This window comes from Triticum urartu, chromosome 5 (assembly GCF_003073215.2).
Source record: "Triticum urartu cultivar G1812 chromosome 5, Tu2.1, whole genome shotgun sequence".
NCBI lineage: Eukaryota > Viridiplantae > Streptophyta > Magnoliopsida > Poales > Poaceae > Triticum > Triticum urartu.
Genome location: NC_053026.1, coordinates 169892179 through 169910575, shown reverse-complemented (window position 1 = coordinate 169910575; position 18397 = coordinate 169892179). Strand labels below are relative to the sequence as shown.

The following is an 18397-nucleotide window of genomic DNA, read 5'->3' as shown; positions in this document are numbered from 1 at the left end:
GAACTCTTGATACAACAAAGTGTTGAGGGAGAGTTTCCTCAGCACGATGGCGTGGTGACGGTGATGGTGATGTGATCCGCACAGGGCTTCGCCTAAGCACTACGAGAATATGACCGGAGGAGTAAACTGTGGAGGGGGGCACCACATATGGCAAAGAAACAATTGTTGTGCTTGGGGGTGCCCCTGCCCCCGTATATAAAGGAGGAGGGGAGGAGGCTGACCCTAGGGGTGCGCCCAAGTGGGGGGAAACCGACTAGGACTCCCAATCCTAGTCGCCCCCTTTCCTTTCTTTCAGAGGGGCAAAAGGGAAGGAGAGGGAGAGGGAGCAGGAAAGGGGGCCGCACCCCTCCCCTTTCCCAATCCAGACTCCCATGGGGGGCACCCCTTGCGGGCTGCCCTCTCTCTCTCTCTCTCTTATGGCCCATGTAGGCCCATTACTTCCCCGGGGGGTTCCTGTAACCTCCCGGTACTCCGAAAAATACCCGAAACATTCCGGAACCATTCCGTTGTCCGAATACCAACGTCAAATATGTCAATGTTTACCTTTTGACCATTTTGAGATTCCTCGTCATGTTTGTGATCTCATCCGGGACTCCAAACAATCTTCGGTCACCAAAACACATAACTCATAATACGAATCATCATCGAACATTAAGCGTAAGGACCCTACGGGTTCGAGAACTATGTAAACATGATCGAGACACATCTCCGATCAATAACCAACAACGGAACCTGAATGCTCATATTGATTCCTGCATATTCTACGAAGATCCTTATCGGCCAAACCGCAATGACAACATACGTCATTCCCTTTGTCACTGGTATGTTACTGCCTGAGATTCGATCGTCGGTATCTTCATCCCTAGTTCAATCTCATTATCGGCAAGTCTCTTTACTCGTTCCGTAATGCATCATCCCACAACAAACTCATTAGTCACACTAGTTGCCAACCCGTGCATTTGCACGGGCTAGTTATAATATTTTATCATTTTTGACTATATATTTTACGTGTATGCAATATAAACAAATTATATTTGGTGTAACCCACATATTAATATTTTCTATAAGAGCCTACTTGCACATAACAATTGAAACATGTGTATATAAATAGGAACACGCTACGGAAGCTGGTAGTTGGATCATTGGGAAACACAAATACATGCCAGTGTCTAAGTGAACCAATGTAATTTCAGCCGTAAATATGTTCGTTGCCAAAAATATGACAACTAATTAGGCTTAGATGGCTAAATATATTTATTTGGAATATCACTAAAGAGAAACAATATTAAATGTTTAGAGACAATGCCATCAACATGAGGCGGTAATCCACTTTACACTTTGTCAATATATTTTGCATATGGCAAAAAGTAAGCATATCTTTAGAAACATCATTGAATATAATTAGAAACATCATTAGATGATTAAATTTAAACAATACTATAACATTCTTATTTCTCAGGAGCATGGTAAATATACTTTCCTCAGTATAGTGCAAGCATTTTCATGTAACAAACAATGGAAAGGAAAAGAAGCGGACATGATAAATTGCAGAATGAAAAATATTTGGTAAATTAAGTAGTACCATTAGAAGAAAAAAAAGTCCCACGTAAGCTTCATGTATAAGTTTAGGATCCATAAGCAATGTGAAATTGAACTGCCAGATAGCAGCAGAAAATACTTGCCATTTTTTACTATATGCATCCAAAATAAGCACCTCATAACACATTATATTTAGCATTCAAGTTTTGTAGTCTACTACTACATATATACTTGTTGATTTGGAATAAGGGTTAAAACATACTATAGATAATTTAAATGTGTAAATATCTTACAAATAATAGGAGGAAAACATGAATAAACACAGATTTGGAGCAGCAACATGACATGTTGCATTTACTTTTCTGCTAGATTATCCTTCAGAATGAAATTATAGTACATGTGCGAAGTTGATCCAACATCCATTAATAAAACATAAAAAAATTATAAAACCAAACTTAAAGGTAATGTATTCGGATAGTCATTATGCAATGCAAGTTACCTAAACAGACACATCTTGATCAGAAACATTATTACGGAAAATTTCTCCTAGTATCTAAATTTCTCTTAAGATCACCATAGGACGGTAAACGCTCCACACATCTTGGCATTTCCACGAAATTTCAGATTAGAAAAGCTCTCCACCACATGACTATGCAAGAATAAGAAACCAAAATTCATTATTTTTTTGTTAAAACAACCAAACTCAGCTACATACCATTATTTAAATACATGACCACATTCAGATTTGTGGTTGGTTTAATAAAAGCATTAAAATCTATTTCGCTCACCATGGAAAGACATCATTCTCGAAAAGAGAGAAGACCATCATTATAGAGACCTCTTAACTGGGCCAAAGCAACAAAGTTAAGTACATTGTGATTTAATGATCACCTGAAGACACCACACACAACATCATTAAAAGGTGGTCTTCAGTTTGGAAGATATAAAATGAACAAAGTATAACTTCCCTTTCCCTACCGGTGCTATGACTCCTAGTTGATAGCACCGAGTATTTCACAAATCATCTATTTAACATACAATTTGGTACTTGTCACACACAATTGACAGAAAATCAGAAGTGCAACAACAAAGATACCGAAGCATTAGTATTTCTAACGTGCCTTTGCTTTTGCATACCAATTGCCCAGAAAAAATAGATATTCAGCTTTATAACAGAAACCCTCAATGTTGTAGTAGTCGACAGAGAGCTACATTGTCAAGTGTTTCACACTACAACTATCTGCACTATCTGCTAGCTGAAAAGGAGTTAGAAGAAAATTCATGACCTAACATACAACTGTTAGGACATGGCAGCTTGGCAAGAAACTCCCCTGAACATGAGACTCTGGTGGATCAGCAATTCAAGCAACAACATTAGCTAGAAATGGAGACTGGGGTAGGCCATTAACGATGTTAACTCTCCCACATAGGGTCTTTGACATGTTTTGTGGATACAAAAATTGATTAGTAATTTAACCAGTGACAACATTGACAACTGACATTAGGCTCATTCTTGTTGTTGGCGTTTGTTAAGGTAGCAGGTTTAATTTATAGGCTCGCCTCGTGAGCATAGTTATGCTCCGACCGATGTCAATTATGTATCCATAGGTTGTACGTGAGAATATTATGCTCCCACCAATCTCCAGAGGTATCCATAGGTTGTATATGAGAAGAGCCAAGACTGCATCCTTGGAGAGCAGAACACTATCCAAGCACATGATACAAAACAAATTGAACCCAAATCTAAAATTAGTATGGATTCAAGTATAAACGCACTAGGAAAAAATTAGAACCAAATATTCTGAGAAAATGAACCTAATACAGATGAGGAAAACGGTTTTGAGTCAATAAGCTCCTTTAGCACAGCGGATCCATGCCCTAACTTGGTTTTGGGAGACATGGGTGAGCTTGCATTGGGTGGTAGGTGCCCGAAGAGAGAGACATGTCGCAGGATTACTTGAGATTGTTTTTAACTGTGAAAGGAAGAGATGGTGGAGAATTAGTTATCTCTTTCAGGCCTGGAGGAAGAAGTACTTAGCGTCATGACCATCAGTATTCAATAATAGTGTGCAATCTTTCCAATGATATTGTTGCTTAATGATGTTGTATATTTTTTCCTAGCCTACTCTTGTTCTTATATTATTAGTTGGGGGTCTATCCCACTAATAATTTAACAAATTTGTTACCACCAATTTTAAAACAAATTTACAGTGTTCAAAAGAAAAGAAAACTATTTGAAAGCTTGCATGGAAGTTGTATTTACCTCGGACTATGAGCATCTTTGATCAGGTCTTCTCATGTGCCTGCCTATTCCTTCACAAGAGGTAAACATGATAAGCTTTGCATGAAAGCAATCTGGATCGAGGTGCAAATCCATTGACACAACTAGTCACATAGCGGATGTGATGTTAATGAGTAGGTGTACTAATAAATCAATAAAACGACACCATCCCGTTGACAACGCGGAGGCTTGGCCTGCACTAATCGATCCATGCGATGGCACTGTCGGCGTTCTGGGAACGGGGTTCCCCAGACTTGCCTGCCTGCAGCCCATGGCTTGGCTCTGCGAGCGGGCCCGTGCGGCCCATCTTCACCAACAAGAACTCAAGACCCTCACGAGGGGTCAAGCCTCGTGAGGCGGACGACACAAGACCTCCTCAGGAGCGGCCTCACCAGGTTGGCTTGCGAGGGGCGGAGAGACCAAGGCAAGACAAACCTCGCGAGGTTCTAGTGACGTGAGCCATGACGACCAAGGCCAGGCGGGCGCCAGCGTGCACAGTGTCCTTGTTTCCTCTTTGGTGCTAGGGAAGCAAGCGCATGCACGGAGTACCGAGACGTCAAGCAAAGGTTTCCATATCAGTGCAACAAGATCAAGACCAGCAGGATGGCAAGATGGAGGTCACCATGGAGCGCAAGGCGGCGTCACCACCAGAGCCTTTTGCAGGCAAAGACTGCTTTTGTCAGGATAAGCTGTACTAGATGTCCCCTTTCAAATTGGCCATTGTTGGCTCCCTTCCCGCTCAATATTTGGGGAGAGGACCAGGGCCTCTATAAATAGGATTAGCCACCACAGTAGGAGGCAACGAGTCTGGAACTGATTCAGCTCATCCTCACACCCACCAAGCACAAGAACACCTCGCCTAAGGAGGCTGTTCTTCCCCTTGTAGTGTCCGTCCTCAGCCCAAGAGGCAATCCACCACACCACACTGGAGTAGGGTATTACACCACAATGGTGGCCCGAACCAATATAAATCTTGTGTCCTTTGTGTTGCGATTTTGTCGAGTTAGCCCGTGAGATCTTAGCAAAGCTAGGACGTGGATCGGTAGGGGGAGATCTTCGCATGCACCCCAGTGTTCAAACCTTGAGGGTTTTGCCGGAACCCGAGATCCGACATTTGGCACGCCAGGTAGGGGTGCGCGGGCTGCGCCCGAGCTTCTGTGTGCAGGACAAACAACTGGGAAACGTGGGATCAGTCAGACATGTCGCTCGCCGCGTCCCCCGGATCCCCCTCAGATGTGTCGCTGGCATCACTGCCACCATCGCTGGCATCACCATCACCTTCACCAACGCCGCCATCACTATCGTCGACCACATCGCCCGCGTCCACCGCGACCACCACCCCATCGTCATCGGAAGTGAAGGCCCTGACCAGCGCATCCACATTGTCTTCCTCCCATCGTGACAGGTAGCCCCGGATGGCCTCAGGTCCAGGAGCGATGGCGGCGTCAAAATCGAAGTTGGGTCGGCGTTCTGGAGATGGCTGAAGACGCGGGAGAACGCAGGCCCGAGCAGACCGCGTTTCCTCTCTTCAACAAGTTGACGAGCCCTCTCGGAACGGTTCTCCAGGTGCGTCACCACGTTGGTGAAGAAGCGGAGGTGGATGGCGTAGTCATTTACGTGGGTATGAGGAGCATTCTCATCACAGATGTGGCCTAGCGCGATGTTGGCCCTGTTCCTGAGGTCCTGGAGCATGGGGGCGTGCACACGCTCCAGCGTCCGTCGCTGAAGCACTTCCTCCCTGTTCTGCCACACGACGGACTCGGCGCCAGCGACCCGTTGTTGAAGAGGGAGGAGCTCGGCGCGGGCGGGGGCTAGTTCGGCCTGCGCCGAGGCCAGGGCGGCTGCGGTGGCCTCTTTGCGTCGCTCCACCTCGGTCAACCTGGACTTGAGGGCAGCAGTCCTACCAGCGGCCTCAGCTTCCACGAGCTTCAACTTCAGGTCAAGCCTACCCTCAAGACCCGCGTGAGCCTCGGCCAGCCGGCGATCGACCTCCTCCTAAGCACTGGCCTCCCGTGCACCGACAGCATCCTCCGCCTGGGCAACTTGACGCTCCCTCGTCTCCAGTTGTTCGAGCTCAAGGCTACGCTCCACGGCTTCCAGTGCCAGCGCCTCCTCGCGCTTCTGGATCTCTTCCTCTTCGGCAGGTGTCCCCCTCGACGACGCCAGGGTGGCTCTGCGCCTCCACTTGCTGATCGAAGACGGCTCTCCAGGCTTGGAGCTCCCATGCGCGCTTCTCCATGACCTCGCGACGGCGGTCAGCATCCCGAGCCTCCTCCAGAGCTCGAGAGCAGGCCTCACGGGAGGTAGCGAGGGAAGCCTCGGCCTTCGCATTATCGAGCTCACGCTGGTGGCACCCGAGGTTGATAGCCACCTTCAGCTTATGCCGCTCCTCCACCAGCCGAAGACCCTCGGCCACGAGGTGCGCGTCCACATCCACGAGCTGTTCACCAAGCCGGTTCATCGCGCCCATCGCCTCCTTGAAGAGCTTGTGGCGGACGATGCTCCTTTCTTGCGCCGACTCGAGCATGTTGTTGACTCCGTCCTCCGCCGCGGGGACTGCGGATGGGGCCCGAAGCGGCTCATCCCCTTTCGGTGGGGGGCTAGGAGCTGGCGCCCGCCCAGTTGCGGGCCAGGCCTCGCGAGGAGCCCAAACGAGTGGAGGCCCGCTGCTTGAAGAGGAACCCAAGACCGAAGCCATCCAACTGCCGTCCACGACCAGGGGTGGAACCCTTGGCACGCTTGTTGTACTCCAAGCAAGGCCGCGAAGGAGAGACAGTGAAGGCGCGAGCTCAAGACGCCTTGTTGACCGCCTGGCTTCCCCAGTCGACTCCATGCCGTGAGCAGCGCGCGGGCTTGCAGTGATCGAGTTCAGCGGGAGAAACGAGGCGAGAGGAGGTTCCTTCTCAGTATATTCCGCAGCCTTGGCAGAAGGGATCCTGAAGAGACATCGTCAGGAAGGGAAGCAGCATGCGGAGAATCACCAAGATAAGGTACTTAATCGTCAACAGCAATGTACTTTCTCCATTTTAATGGCCCGAAGGTGCCGCTGCTTGGGGACACCCTCCTCTTGCGGAGATCTTCGAAGTCCACGCAAAGCCGGCCAAAGTGCTGGACATGGCGGCCGACACGAGGCACAGTTGGAGAAGCGCTCGAAGGGGCAGCCTCAGGAGGGCCAAGCTGAGGGGAGCAATCATGCTCTGCCTCGCAGTGACCTACCGAGGCCTTAGGAGCCACGGCCTCAGGAGACATGGGCTGTGTCGCCCCCTCAACCGCCGCCCCAAAGCAAGAGTCACGAGTCCCCGAGGATGAAGCCTCGGGAGCCCTGGGCAGCATCAGCATCTCGACACCTTCACCATCGGCCCCCAGCGGTGCTCACCCCCCTGCATCCACACTTGGGGCGAGCTCGATGCCAGCGACAGGGAGAGGAACCACAAGATGGGGTTCTCACGGGGCCCCACGAGGCCGACTGGGCACGAAGGAATGCATCTGCTCAGCGAATGTCTCCTTGTTCAAGTAGCGGTACAGAAGGCAACTCTTCCTTGGCAAGTCATCTGCTAACAGGACACCCGTCAGGACCTCGAGCACCGTTCGCCGCGCCTCAAGGGGGAGTCTAGACTCCTGAAGTCTCATGTGGCCCTTGCTGTTGCAACACCCATGATGCGGCTATATCTCCCACGTGTCGGAGCACGACTTAGAGGCATAACCGCATAGTAGGCATGTCGGAAGAGGGGTAATCTTTACACATCCCATGTACTGAATAAGAATGGGATAAAGAGTTGGCTTACAATCGCCACTTCACACAATACATGAATATAGCATTACATCATCCAGAATACAATCAAGGTCCGACTATGGAACCAAATAAAGAAAGACAACCCCTAATGTATAGATCCCCGATCGTCCCGACTGGGCTCCACTACTGATCAACTGGGAACGAAACAACACAACGAACACGAACTTCATCGAGCTCCCACTTGAGCTGGGTTGTGTCACCTGCACTGGTATCATCGGCACCTATAACTATTTTGGAATTATCTGTGAGTCACGGGGACTCAGCAATCTCACACCCGCGAGATCAAGACTACTTAGGCTTATGGGTAGGAGAGGGGTAATGAGGTGGAGCTGCAGCAAGCACTAGCATATATGGTGGCTAAGATACGCAAATGAGAGCGAGAAGAGAAGCAAAGCAACGGTCGTGAAACTAGAAGTGATCAAGAAGTGATCCTGAAACTACTTATGTCCAAGCATAACACCAAAGCCATGTTCACTTTCCGGACTCCGCCGAAAAGAGACCATCACGGCTACACATGCGGTTGATGCATTTTAATTAAGTTAAGTGTCAAGTTCTCTACAACCGGACATTAAAAAAATCCCATCTGCCCATAACCGCGGGCACGGCTTTTGAAAGCTCAAACCCTATAGGGGTGTCCCAACTTAGCCCATCACAAGCTCTCACGGTCAACGAAGGATATTCCTTCTCCCAGGGAGATCCGATCAGACTCGGAATCCCGGTTACAAGACATTTCGACAATGGTAAAACAAGACCAGCAAGACCGCCCGATGCACCGACATCCCAATAGGAGCTGCACATATCTCGTTCTCAGGGCAACACCGGATGAGCGCTCTATACAACTAAAACCAACCCTCAAGTTTCCCCGATGTGGTGCTGCAAAGGACTCTAGTTCGGACCAACACTTTGACAAGCACTGTCCCAGAGGGGCTTAAAATAAAGATGACCCTTGGGAGCGCGACTCCCAAGGAAAAGTAGGTGGTGGTGAGGAAAATGGTAAAACCAAGGTTGGGCCTTCCTGGAGGAGTTTTATTCAAAGCGAACTTTCAAGGGGTCCCCATAAGACCCAACCGTGTAAGGAACGCAAAATCAAGGAACATAACACCGGTATGACGGAAACTAGGGTGGCAAGAGTGGAACAAAACACCAGGAATAAGGCCGAGCCTTCCACCCTTTACCAAGTATATAGATGCATTAATTAAATAAGAGATATTGTGATATCCCAACATATCCATGTTCCAACATGGAACAAACTTCATCTTCACCTGCAACTAGCAACGCTATAAGAGGGGCTAAGCAAAGCGGTAACATAGCCAAACAATGGTTTGCTAGGAAAGGTGGGTTAGAGGCTTAACATGGCAATATGGGAGGCATGATAAAGCAAGTGGTAGGTATCGCGGCATAGCAGAAAGAGCGAGCAACTAGCAAGCAAAGATAGAAGTGATTTCGAGGGTATGGTCATCTTTCCTGAGATCCCGCAAGGAAGAAGAACGAGTCCATGAAGAAGACAAACGGACGTAGATGAACGGATCCTCACAACTCTGGAACGAAACCGAAGCTAACGTGAGAAGTAACCCGGAAAGAAGCAAACAACATAGTAAACAACCATCACATAAACATGGCATGATGCACAACCAAGTATGATGCATGTCCGGTTTAATGAAACATGGCATGGCAAAAATCACAAAACAATCCTACAAATTAAGTGAAGCTCAATATGCAACGAGTTGCATATTGACGGAACACCACATTCAAGTCATTTAGTTCGATCTCGTTTATGTACCGAACAATATTAAATGTTGTTTAACATGGCAAGGGTGAAACATATGAACACTACCTATCTAGGCAAGTTTAAATGAGGCCGGAACAACAAACAACAAGTCCGGAAACTCCTCATGAGCATATATTGGATTTGGTACTGTTCTGCCCTAAACCATATTTTAGAGTTGCTAAACATGCAAAGTAATGCCACCATGTTAAACTAGGCATTTTTCTACCCAATTTACATATAAATTTTGTTAGGTTTGGAGCTACGGTTATTAAGTTATGAATTAAAGCATTTTAACATGGCATAAGAGTAAATCTACAAAAACAGCAATTTAAACATTTTAAACATGGGTGAAAGTCACATATTATGAAACTAGACACAATTTTAAGCATTTTCATATATAAAGTTTTTACATGTGATGCTTAGTTTGTGAATTAAGATATGCATGAAGTTCAAGGGATTTTTTGTAAAACTGACAAACTCTGGAAAAAGCTGAAACGCAGATCTAAAAAAACAAGACACGGGGCGAAACTGCTGGGCGCTGGGGCGCTCACCATGGGCCTGGCCCGGTCAGTGCAGCAGGCCGGCTTGGGCTGGCGGATATGGCGCCGCTGGGCCTGCAGCGGTGTGGCCCACCCGATGGATCTGGAGGTTGACGGGCGCGGTGCTGGGCCAACTCCAGATCGAGGCGAGACGCAGCAGGGCGTGGTCAACGCACGCGGTCGGGCGAGCGGGGGAAGCGAGGGGTGATGCAGACGGCGCCCGCAGAGGAAAAACTCGAGCGCAAGTTCGCGATCGACAGGAAGATGGTGCGAAGCCGGGCTCCGACGGCGCGGGAATTTGGCGCATGGCTCTCGAGTGGCAGCAGTGGTGGCTTGAAGTTTGCATCCACGGCGGGGTTCCTATGAGAGAGGCACAGAGAGAGCTTGAGGAACCAGAGAAGGGGATGGAGGGAGGAAGGAGAAGGAGGGGAACGGCAGAGGGACCTGCTGACGGTGGTCTTCGGCGACGCAGCTGGTTGCGAGGACAAGCGCAGGGTTCGGGCGTGCGATGCTGTGGTCGAGGAGCTCGGGAGGCTTGGCGGCTTGGCGTCCATGGAGGCTCCGGCGAGGGGTGCCGGGCGACCAGCGGGCAAAACCGCGGGGCAGTAGCTGTAGACGACGGTGACGATGGGATCTTGAGATCGAGCCCAGGCCATGGCGGCTTCCTTCCGTTCCCTGGAGAAAATGAGACCAGGAGATGTGAGAGAGAGAAGCACGGGGCGGAAAAGGAGACAGGGCGCGGGCGCTTAACTCGTGGTCGCTGGCGACGGTGCCGGTCGTCAGCCGACGAGGTGGGATGGAGGAGCACGGGGCTCGGGCGACCGATTGGTCAAGCACGCAAAACGAGGGAGAGGGTCGGGGAGGATTTGGATCGAGGGGAGGCCTCGAGTGCTGGTTGGGTTGCTGCCGGAAACGAGGAGGAGAAGGTAGGAGGAGGCGTTGGATCCGAGAAGGAGACTGTGGGATCGAGGGAAGGGATCCCGAGGTGGGTGGCGACGGCTAGGAGGATCCCTAGAAATTAGGGATTCGGTCTAGGGATAGGCTAATATATATTATATATATTTATATTTATATATATATATATATACAGCCGGTCTATTTTGATAATATTATCAGAATAACTATTTTGATAACACTTTCGTACTGCATGCTTAACGCGAGGGCACTGCACTTTCTTTAACTAGAGCACTGTAGTACTGAAGCGAGTGAACTTCCTGTGACAAAAAACTGCACGTAGTGTTTTTTCTGGTACTGTTTTCGCTCTAGTTTTTAAACCGTTTGTCGGAACGAGGCGTGTAATATATCGTTGAAAAGCTATGGATTAGACGCAACTTCTCCATGTTGAACACTTTTCGAGATTCCTCACGGTTTAAGAGCGGTTTTGAAAATGGTGCGACCCACAACGAGTGGCAGCGAGCCTTTTTCGCATTTTTTTTCTAAACCGCTCGTCGGAATGAAGCAAATGATACACCGTTGGATAGATATCGTCGAGGCGCATCTTTTTCATATGTATTTCTTTCTCTAATTCATTACGGTTTAAGAGCAGTTTCAAATTTACTAAATCGCGGAATTCTGTTTTTCAAATTTTCAGTACTGTTTTCGCTCTACTTTTTTAACCATTTGTCGAAACGAGGCGTGTAATATGTCGTTGGAAAGCTATGGACAAGACGCAACTTCCACATGTAGAAATAGTTTTGAGTTTCCTTACAGTTTTAAGTTAATTTTGAAAATCGTGTGACAGACGACAAATGGCAGCGACCGTTTTTCACGAAATTTTTACAAACCGGTCGTCGAAATGATTCAAATGATATGCCGTTGGAAAGATATCGACGAGACACAACTTTTTCATATAGAACACTCTCTCTAATTTCTTACGGTTTAAGAGCAGTTTTAAATTTACCAAAATGCGGACACTCTGTTTTTCGCGACACCCAAATCGATGTGAGTACTTCAACCGACTGAAAACCGCACTGCAACGGACGAAAAATCGCACTGCATCAGACGGGTAAGAGAACTGCATGGTTTCTTTTATTCAAACGTAATTTTTTGAAGGACGAGAAAGTAGAGTGCAATTCAGATCGGTTTTAAATAAACCACAACACTATCAAGAAGTTAACCACATTACTTTTTTTCGTTTCCGTAACAACTTTTTTGCATTTACGGGATGAACAACATCACACGATCATCCACACTGCTTCAAAATGAAAACCGCACTGCATCGGACAGGCAAGCGAGCTGCATAATTTGTCTTTTCATCACTCACTCCGAGAGGAGACTAATGATGTGCATTTTTATACAATTTTTTAGCGTTCCGAACAACGTCAGACAATTTAGCAAAGTAAATGGGTGCCATACAAATTGCTTTTTACAAAGGTAACTAGATGCCACATTTTTTTTATAATGAATTGCAGTCTCTGAAAACCTGAAAAATCAACAAAAAAATAGCTTTCGACACCTAGCCGTACTGCAGCGACGACCCAGGCAAACTTCAACAGTCCATCAACCGCACCACACCTTCCGTAGTCCACCATACAGGAGCTGCAGTGCACTTGTGTTCATCGAATATCAGAGACACAAGCACGACTCTTCATTGCGGGCTTGTTTGAGCTGCACGGCCGTGGTTTGTGGACTACACGGCTGTAGTTTTTACAATGAACTAATGAAGTGGAGTTTTCAACAACAACAAAATTAAGTTATGGGAAATCCAACAGAACTGCATCACTTCATCTTTTCCTGCTAAAATGAGTAAAATGAACCTCAATAGCAAACCATAGCGTACTTCATTTGCATTTTTTCTCTTTAGAAATCACAAAATCAGCGAAGTGTATAAGAGCACTGTCGAACCGCATGGCACGCCCAGTCGTACTGCACAGTGGAGGCTAGCAGCACGCTGGACCGCGGGCACACCCATTTTACAAACATGCATACATCCCCACGGGCACGACAATAAACATAAGACACTGAAACATCCATCCACTGAACTGCAAAAATGCACATGGACACCGCACGCTGTCGTGGATAAACCACACCAGGGAGCACGGCGCACTGCTCACGGGATTCGGGTGCACTGCACTGCACATCCGGGAGCACAGCAAAAATCTAAAACATGAAAGGTCAAACTATTAAAGAAAAGTTAGTCCATTTTTCATACACAAAGAACAGAAGAGAGAAACATAGCAAACTGCTGGCAAGGGATGCAGTGGTTCGCGAGAGATGAGGCAAGCGTACTGCTCCAGCGACGACCTTGCATTGCTCATCACGGAGAAAAGGAACGGGGGGCACGCTTTTCATTGGCGATGCGGACTACACAGCAGAGCCGGACGCCACGGTAGCTCACTCTAGGTGTGATAGGCATCCAGCCCAAAACAGCGGAGGAGAGTAGGAGCTCGCGCTCGAGAACGATGACTCTTATTGGAAGAAAACCGGACTGCACATGGTGGAGGGGCGCACCACAGCACGCAAAGCATGGATACAGTGGCCATGTCCATTTTTCTCACCTGGCTTGGCCGCCTGCTTAGAGAGGAAAGGGGCGTCTTGGAAGTTGCCGGCTGGGGAGGGGAGGGGACGCTCGGGCCACTACTTGTTGGAGGCTGACGCCGGCGATGTGGGGCCCCACTGGTGGGTGAGGCACACATCAGAGAAGGTCACACGCATCAAAGTTGGACCTGTAGAGTTGGGAGTCGAGGTGGAGGCTCACCGGACCTATCCTTGGAGGAGAAGAAGGGTGGACGAAGGGCAGAAGAGGAGGGCGCAGGAGCAGCACCAGGCATCCAACTCCCATCTCCGCAGGTCACCACCGCCGTCCTCCAGCAACCGACCTGCAGTGGAGCACTACCCAAACCACTCAATGGCGAGATGGGCATGCTGCGTGCTTCCATGCAATGGACTGCACGGCGCCGCCGCCGGTGGCTTGACGAAGCATACCATAGGAGGCCCAAAGTGGGATGGCGGGGTGGTTGTGGAGGCGCATGGACGGGAAGGCCATGCCCGCTGGTTGGCGGAGGGGCAACGTGGGGTACCGGATCCGGCGGCGGGGCGTTGTGAGGGGGCCGCCATGGCCTGGATCCGGCGGTGGGGGGCCGCCGTGGCCTGGATCCGGCACTGGGGGGCTGCCGTGGCCTGGATCTGTCTCGTGGTGGTAGGTGCCATGTGGGGCGTGAGGACCACCATAGCTTGCCAACGAGGGGCTGAAGGTCGCGGCCAGTTGTGGCGGGGTGCGGGGAGCCCCTATCCATCGGCGCCGGGATGCGGGTGGCCGAAAGGTGTGGCGTGGCGGCGCTGGTAGGAGGTGGACGGGGGCCGGGCGGCGGGGTAGCGACCTTGGGAGGTGCTTCGGCAACGGCGTCGGTAGAAGGAGGACAGGGGTGGGGTGGGGTGGCGGCGGCCTGGGGTGGCACTCCGGTAGAAGGTGGTGGTAGGTGGGGTTTGGAATCAGGGGAGTGGGCGAGGTGGTTGTCATGAGGGAGGTGGGGTGAAGGTGAGCGTGGGATTTTTTGTTGTGGTTCAGTTCGCGGGTAGTGAGGTGTTATCAGAATAGGACGGTTGATGTGCAGAATAAGGTCTTAAGGCGCGTTGTTAGAATAGACCCTTCGATCGTAATCGGACGGTTCAGAATCAAATAGGTAGGGAGTCCAAAAAGAAAAATAGAGATGTTTTGTAGATGTTAGGGGATGATCCGGACCCAACGGTGATGACTGCCCGGGTCGGGTTCGGGACAACTTTCGGACGGGCGCGAGGAGGGCCGTGGGCTGATGAGAGAGGTTAGGTTGGGCCTGGCGGTGAGTGGTAGTGGGCTGTGCAGAAAGCCTTGGGCTAAGAGAAGAGAAGAGAGAGACCCGGCAACTGTTTTCGGAGACCAAAAACGTCCGACGTTTGACCGACTATATTGTCGCTATAGTTATCCGTTGGGCTATCAAACGAACTCCGAATGCGATGAAACTTGGCAGGCGACCTACTAACAACAAAAAAACACCGCACGCCAACTTTCAACCCATTCCGAGAATATTTTCCGGCCACTTATAAAATAGTATTTCGGACGTGCCGCGGGCGCGTGCAAGTGTGTCTGGGCTCAGAACGGACAACGGACGGAACTGGGGAACCCGGACGGATGCAAGTTTTGAAAACAAGATGATGCAATGCACATGATGACATGATGAAATGAAACACGCAGGCAAATGACATGGCAACGACGGCGAATAACTGGGAGACACCTGGCGCAATGGTCTCGGGGCGTCACGACCCTCCACCACTACGAGAGGATCTCGTCCCGAGATCTAGGATGGCACCAGAGAGAAACGGAAGAGGAAGAGAAGAGGTAGAACTAATTGCTTCTTTGACAAACGAGTGAAACCACGAACCTTGAGAGGTTGAACAAATTGAAAGAAAGAATACAACGAAGGTGAACAAAGTGGAAAACATGCCTTTAGATAAGAGGAACAAGGAACCTTACCAGAACCTTGTAGGTTGAAAGACATAAGAAAAGGGTTGCAATGGACAAGGAGTACATGCAAGCACTCCGGTAGAGACGAGATGTATAAGGAACGATAAGGATCAATTACAACAACACTCCAGTTAAACAAGATAGAGAAGGGAAAAGAATGATGTAATTTGGACAGCACTCCGACTGCAAATGGAAGGAATTAACAAGAACTTGACAAGATGAGAGGATACTTGATGAAATCAAAAACACACTGCCTCTGAAACTATCGACAGAATGACACAAGGGTTAAGAAAGATTTCAGACAACACTCCGGTTGAGAAGGGAGGCAAAACTTTATAAGAAGAGAGAACTTGAATGAAGAACATGACACTCCGGTTGAATAGATAAGCAAAAGAAAGAACATGATCTTCACAATTCGAGATAATGAGAGAAAAAGGCAACATCACAAAGCCTCTGGAAGAAAGAAAGAATGGAATGGAATGAACGGATGGAAAACAAGATCTTGAGAGAGCACGCTTACAACAAATGCTAGAACGGAGTTGTTTGATTATCAACAACGAAAGGATAAGCTTGACATGGGCTTATGGAACACATCTCAAAATTATGAGGTGACAACCTTCCACTCACAGAAAAGATTTGATTGGGAGCTAGAAAAGACAAAAGCTTCTTCCACCGAGGTGATAAGAGACCTTGGATCATAGGTAATCACCACAAGGAGCAACATTCCCAATGTAAGGCTTTAGGTGAAAACTATACCAAGATAACTCCAAGGAAGAAAGTGATGGTTTTAAATATCTCATTCCTGACAACTTTTGAATCATGAAACATGAAGGGAAAATTGTCAAGAAAGATATAACACCATCTGAAAAAATAAGATAGAAAGAATTGCACTTTGGAATGCAAGATGAAGAATACTTGAAGTATAGCTTGGCAGATTATAGCTTCGAGAGAAATCTTGACAAACAAATGAATAATCAGAAGAATCCTTGATGAACCACCGTGTAGAGCCTCCATGAAGAACTCCGGTAAAAAAAGGATGATAGAAAGAAAGAGAAGTGGAGAACATAAGGTGAAGCCTTGCGATGATTTAGATGGAGCTTCGTGACAAGATAATGCAGAAAAAACTTGGAACTCCGGAAAAGAAAGATGGACAAAAGAAATCAAGAATTTTGATGAACCTCCGGAATAAGGACTTAATCACTTGGATGAACGAAGAATAAGAATTACATTATGGTTATCCTTCACCAATTTAAATTGATGACAAGCAACAGATTTGGCGTACTACTTATTCTCATTGAAAGGATTAAGATAGATATAGAGCAAACTTGAGAAAGTTCTTCAACGAACCACCGGTAGGGCTTGAGAAACACAAATGAATTGATGATAACAAGACGAAAAGAATCTTGAACGAACCACCATAAGAATAGAAAAAGAACGCAGAAAAGAGAAGGAAACACCGGGGAGAATTGGAAAAACGAATGAAGATACTTGATGAAATTTAGATACAAGCGAACAAGGATATCATGAACTGATTAGAGAACACTTGAACGATGCACCGGTAAGATTTGGAGAACAATAGTTGAAAGCTGAGAATGAATAAACCTGAATTGATGGCCTTCGGAGAATCAAACTGAAAAGAATCTTGAATTGCTCCAGATAGGTGAAAAGCATATCTCACAATCGAAAATAATTGTGAGGATGGCATCACGCTAGAATCACGAATCTTTGAAAGAACGGATAAGATTTAAGGGGAACTCTTCCTCGGTCTTCAAAAGTAGAGAATGACAATGAGAAACACCACCATGAATTGTTGAGATGCTCTGGGATGACGAATAGAAAGGTTGAACCAACGATGTAAAGAATTTGGAAGATCTTGGTGAAAGACATTTGACTGATGATAATCCATTCTTACGTCACACTTTGAAAGAATTTAAGGATAGCTCCGGGAAAATAAGAAGAGTCAGGTAAGATCCTGGAAAAAGACATGTGGGTTAGGGCCCACTCAAGAGAAACATCGTTGGAATGTTCTTGAAGAGAGATTGCACCAGTTGGATTAAATAGCTTGAATGAGATAACATCCTCAAAAGAACTTGAGCGGATTGAGAATGGAAAACTTGAATCTTCTGAGATATCATTAGCACTCCCGAACAAATGAATAGCGAGAAGTGAATGATTATGAGGTGCACCGGCATGAGAAGGTATTTGAAACGAGGAAAAGGATATGATCAACAAAGCTTGAATTGGATCCATCTGAGAAGAAAAGAGAATGGAGAATGTTGAACTTGTAGAACATCTTCATGAGAACCACCGGGTAAGAACATTGAAGGAAAGGAAAGAAGAAAGTTCACAAGAATCAAATGGATACTTGATCAAGAAATCCGAGTCCCTGAAGAAACAAGGGTGGGAGGGTGGGAAAATAAAGGGAACTTGGGACGAATGAAACAAACACCGTTGAGAATACTTAGACTTGATGTTGCGAATGTTGAAAATGATTGGATCCACTTGAAGAGAAACGCGCCAGTTGAAAAGAATTAACATGACAATCTCGATTACCATGAAGGATTAGTATTCACATAGAAATATGAGAACAACGCTTGGAAAAGGTATGGAATCAACACTTGACATTGAAGCAACTCAAATACCACAAACCAAAACAAAAACAAAGGATTGGCTTGCAGAATATGCCGGAACAAACATATGATAGAGACTTCGTCCGAAGTTTTCGTGGTGGGGCCCACACGGGCTCGATCGTACAGCACCATCTTGTACAAGGCAGTGCACATGACGTACGAAGCGTCCCCGAGTCAGCATAGCCAAGGACTCTTTAAGACACAACGAGACCACTGTAAAACCAACCGTGGATAGGCGGACCACTAGACGTCGAACCCCAATCTCATATCATGCATCTGTCGGAAAGATATCCTAGGAGCTACTTGAATTCCCACTTATAAACTCCCGAAACTTTCTGGTTATGCAATCAGGTGTTGGGGATACAGGGGAAGCATAATATCTCACCCAAACTAACAAATCCTACATC

General features: G+C 47.6%; 1 protein-coding gene and 2 long non-coding RNA genes across 4 annotated transcripts; all 3 read right to left on the bottom strand.

The window, feature by feature from the left end:
* Positions 1 to 1855: 1855 nt before the first annotated feature.
* Positions 1856 to 4190, bottom strand: LOC125508287. The gene is made up of 3 exons (XR_007283347.1): positions 3803 to 4190; positions 2328 to 3512; positions 1856 to 2188 (listed from the first exon to the last, which is right to left on the bottom strand). It is a non-coding gene; the product is annotated as an uncharacterized LOC125508287 (long non-coding RNA).
* Positions 4191 to 9091: 4901 nt separating this feature from the next.
* Positions 9092 to 10576, bottom strand: LOC125555792. Of its 2 annotated transcripts, XR_007304865.1 has the most exons (3): positions 10365 to 10506; positions 9933 to 10280; positions 9092 to 9151 (listed from the first exon to the last, which is right to left on the bottom strand). XR_007304865.1 is itself a non-coding variant. In XM_048718637.1 (2 exons), exons 1-2 carry the CDS (start codon positions 10574 to 10576, stop codon positions 10088 to 10090), a joined length of 405 nt encoding a protein of 134 aa, XP_048574594.1. In that variant the 3' UTR covers positions 9598 to 10087. The 2 variants fall into 2 exon arrangements, 1 of the variants encoding a protein (XP_048574594.1); XM_048718637.1 differs by lacking the exon at positions 9092 to 9151 and having other exon boundaries at positions 9598 to 10280; positions 10365 to 10576.
* A 2095-nt stretch (positions 10577 to 12671) lies between these two features.
* Positions 12672 to 14433, bottom strand: LOC125508286. Its single transcript, XR_007283346.1, has 2 exons — positions 13618 to 14433; positions 12672 to 13535 (listed from the first exon to the last, which is right to left on the bottom strand). It is a non-coding gene; the product is annotated as an uncharacterized LOC125508286 (long non-coding RNA).
* Positions 14434 to 18397: the final 3964 nt, after the last annotated feature.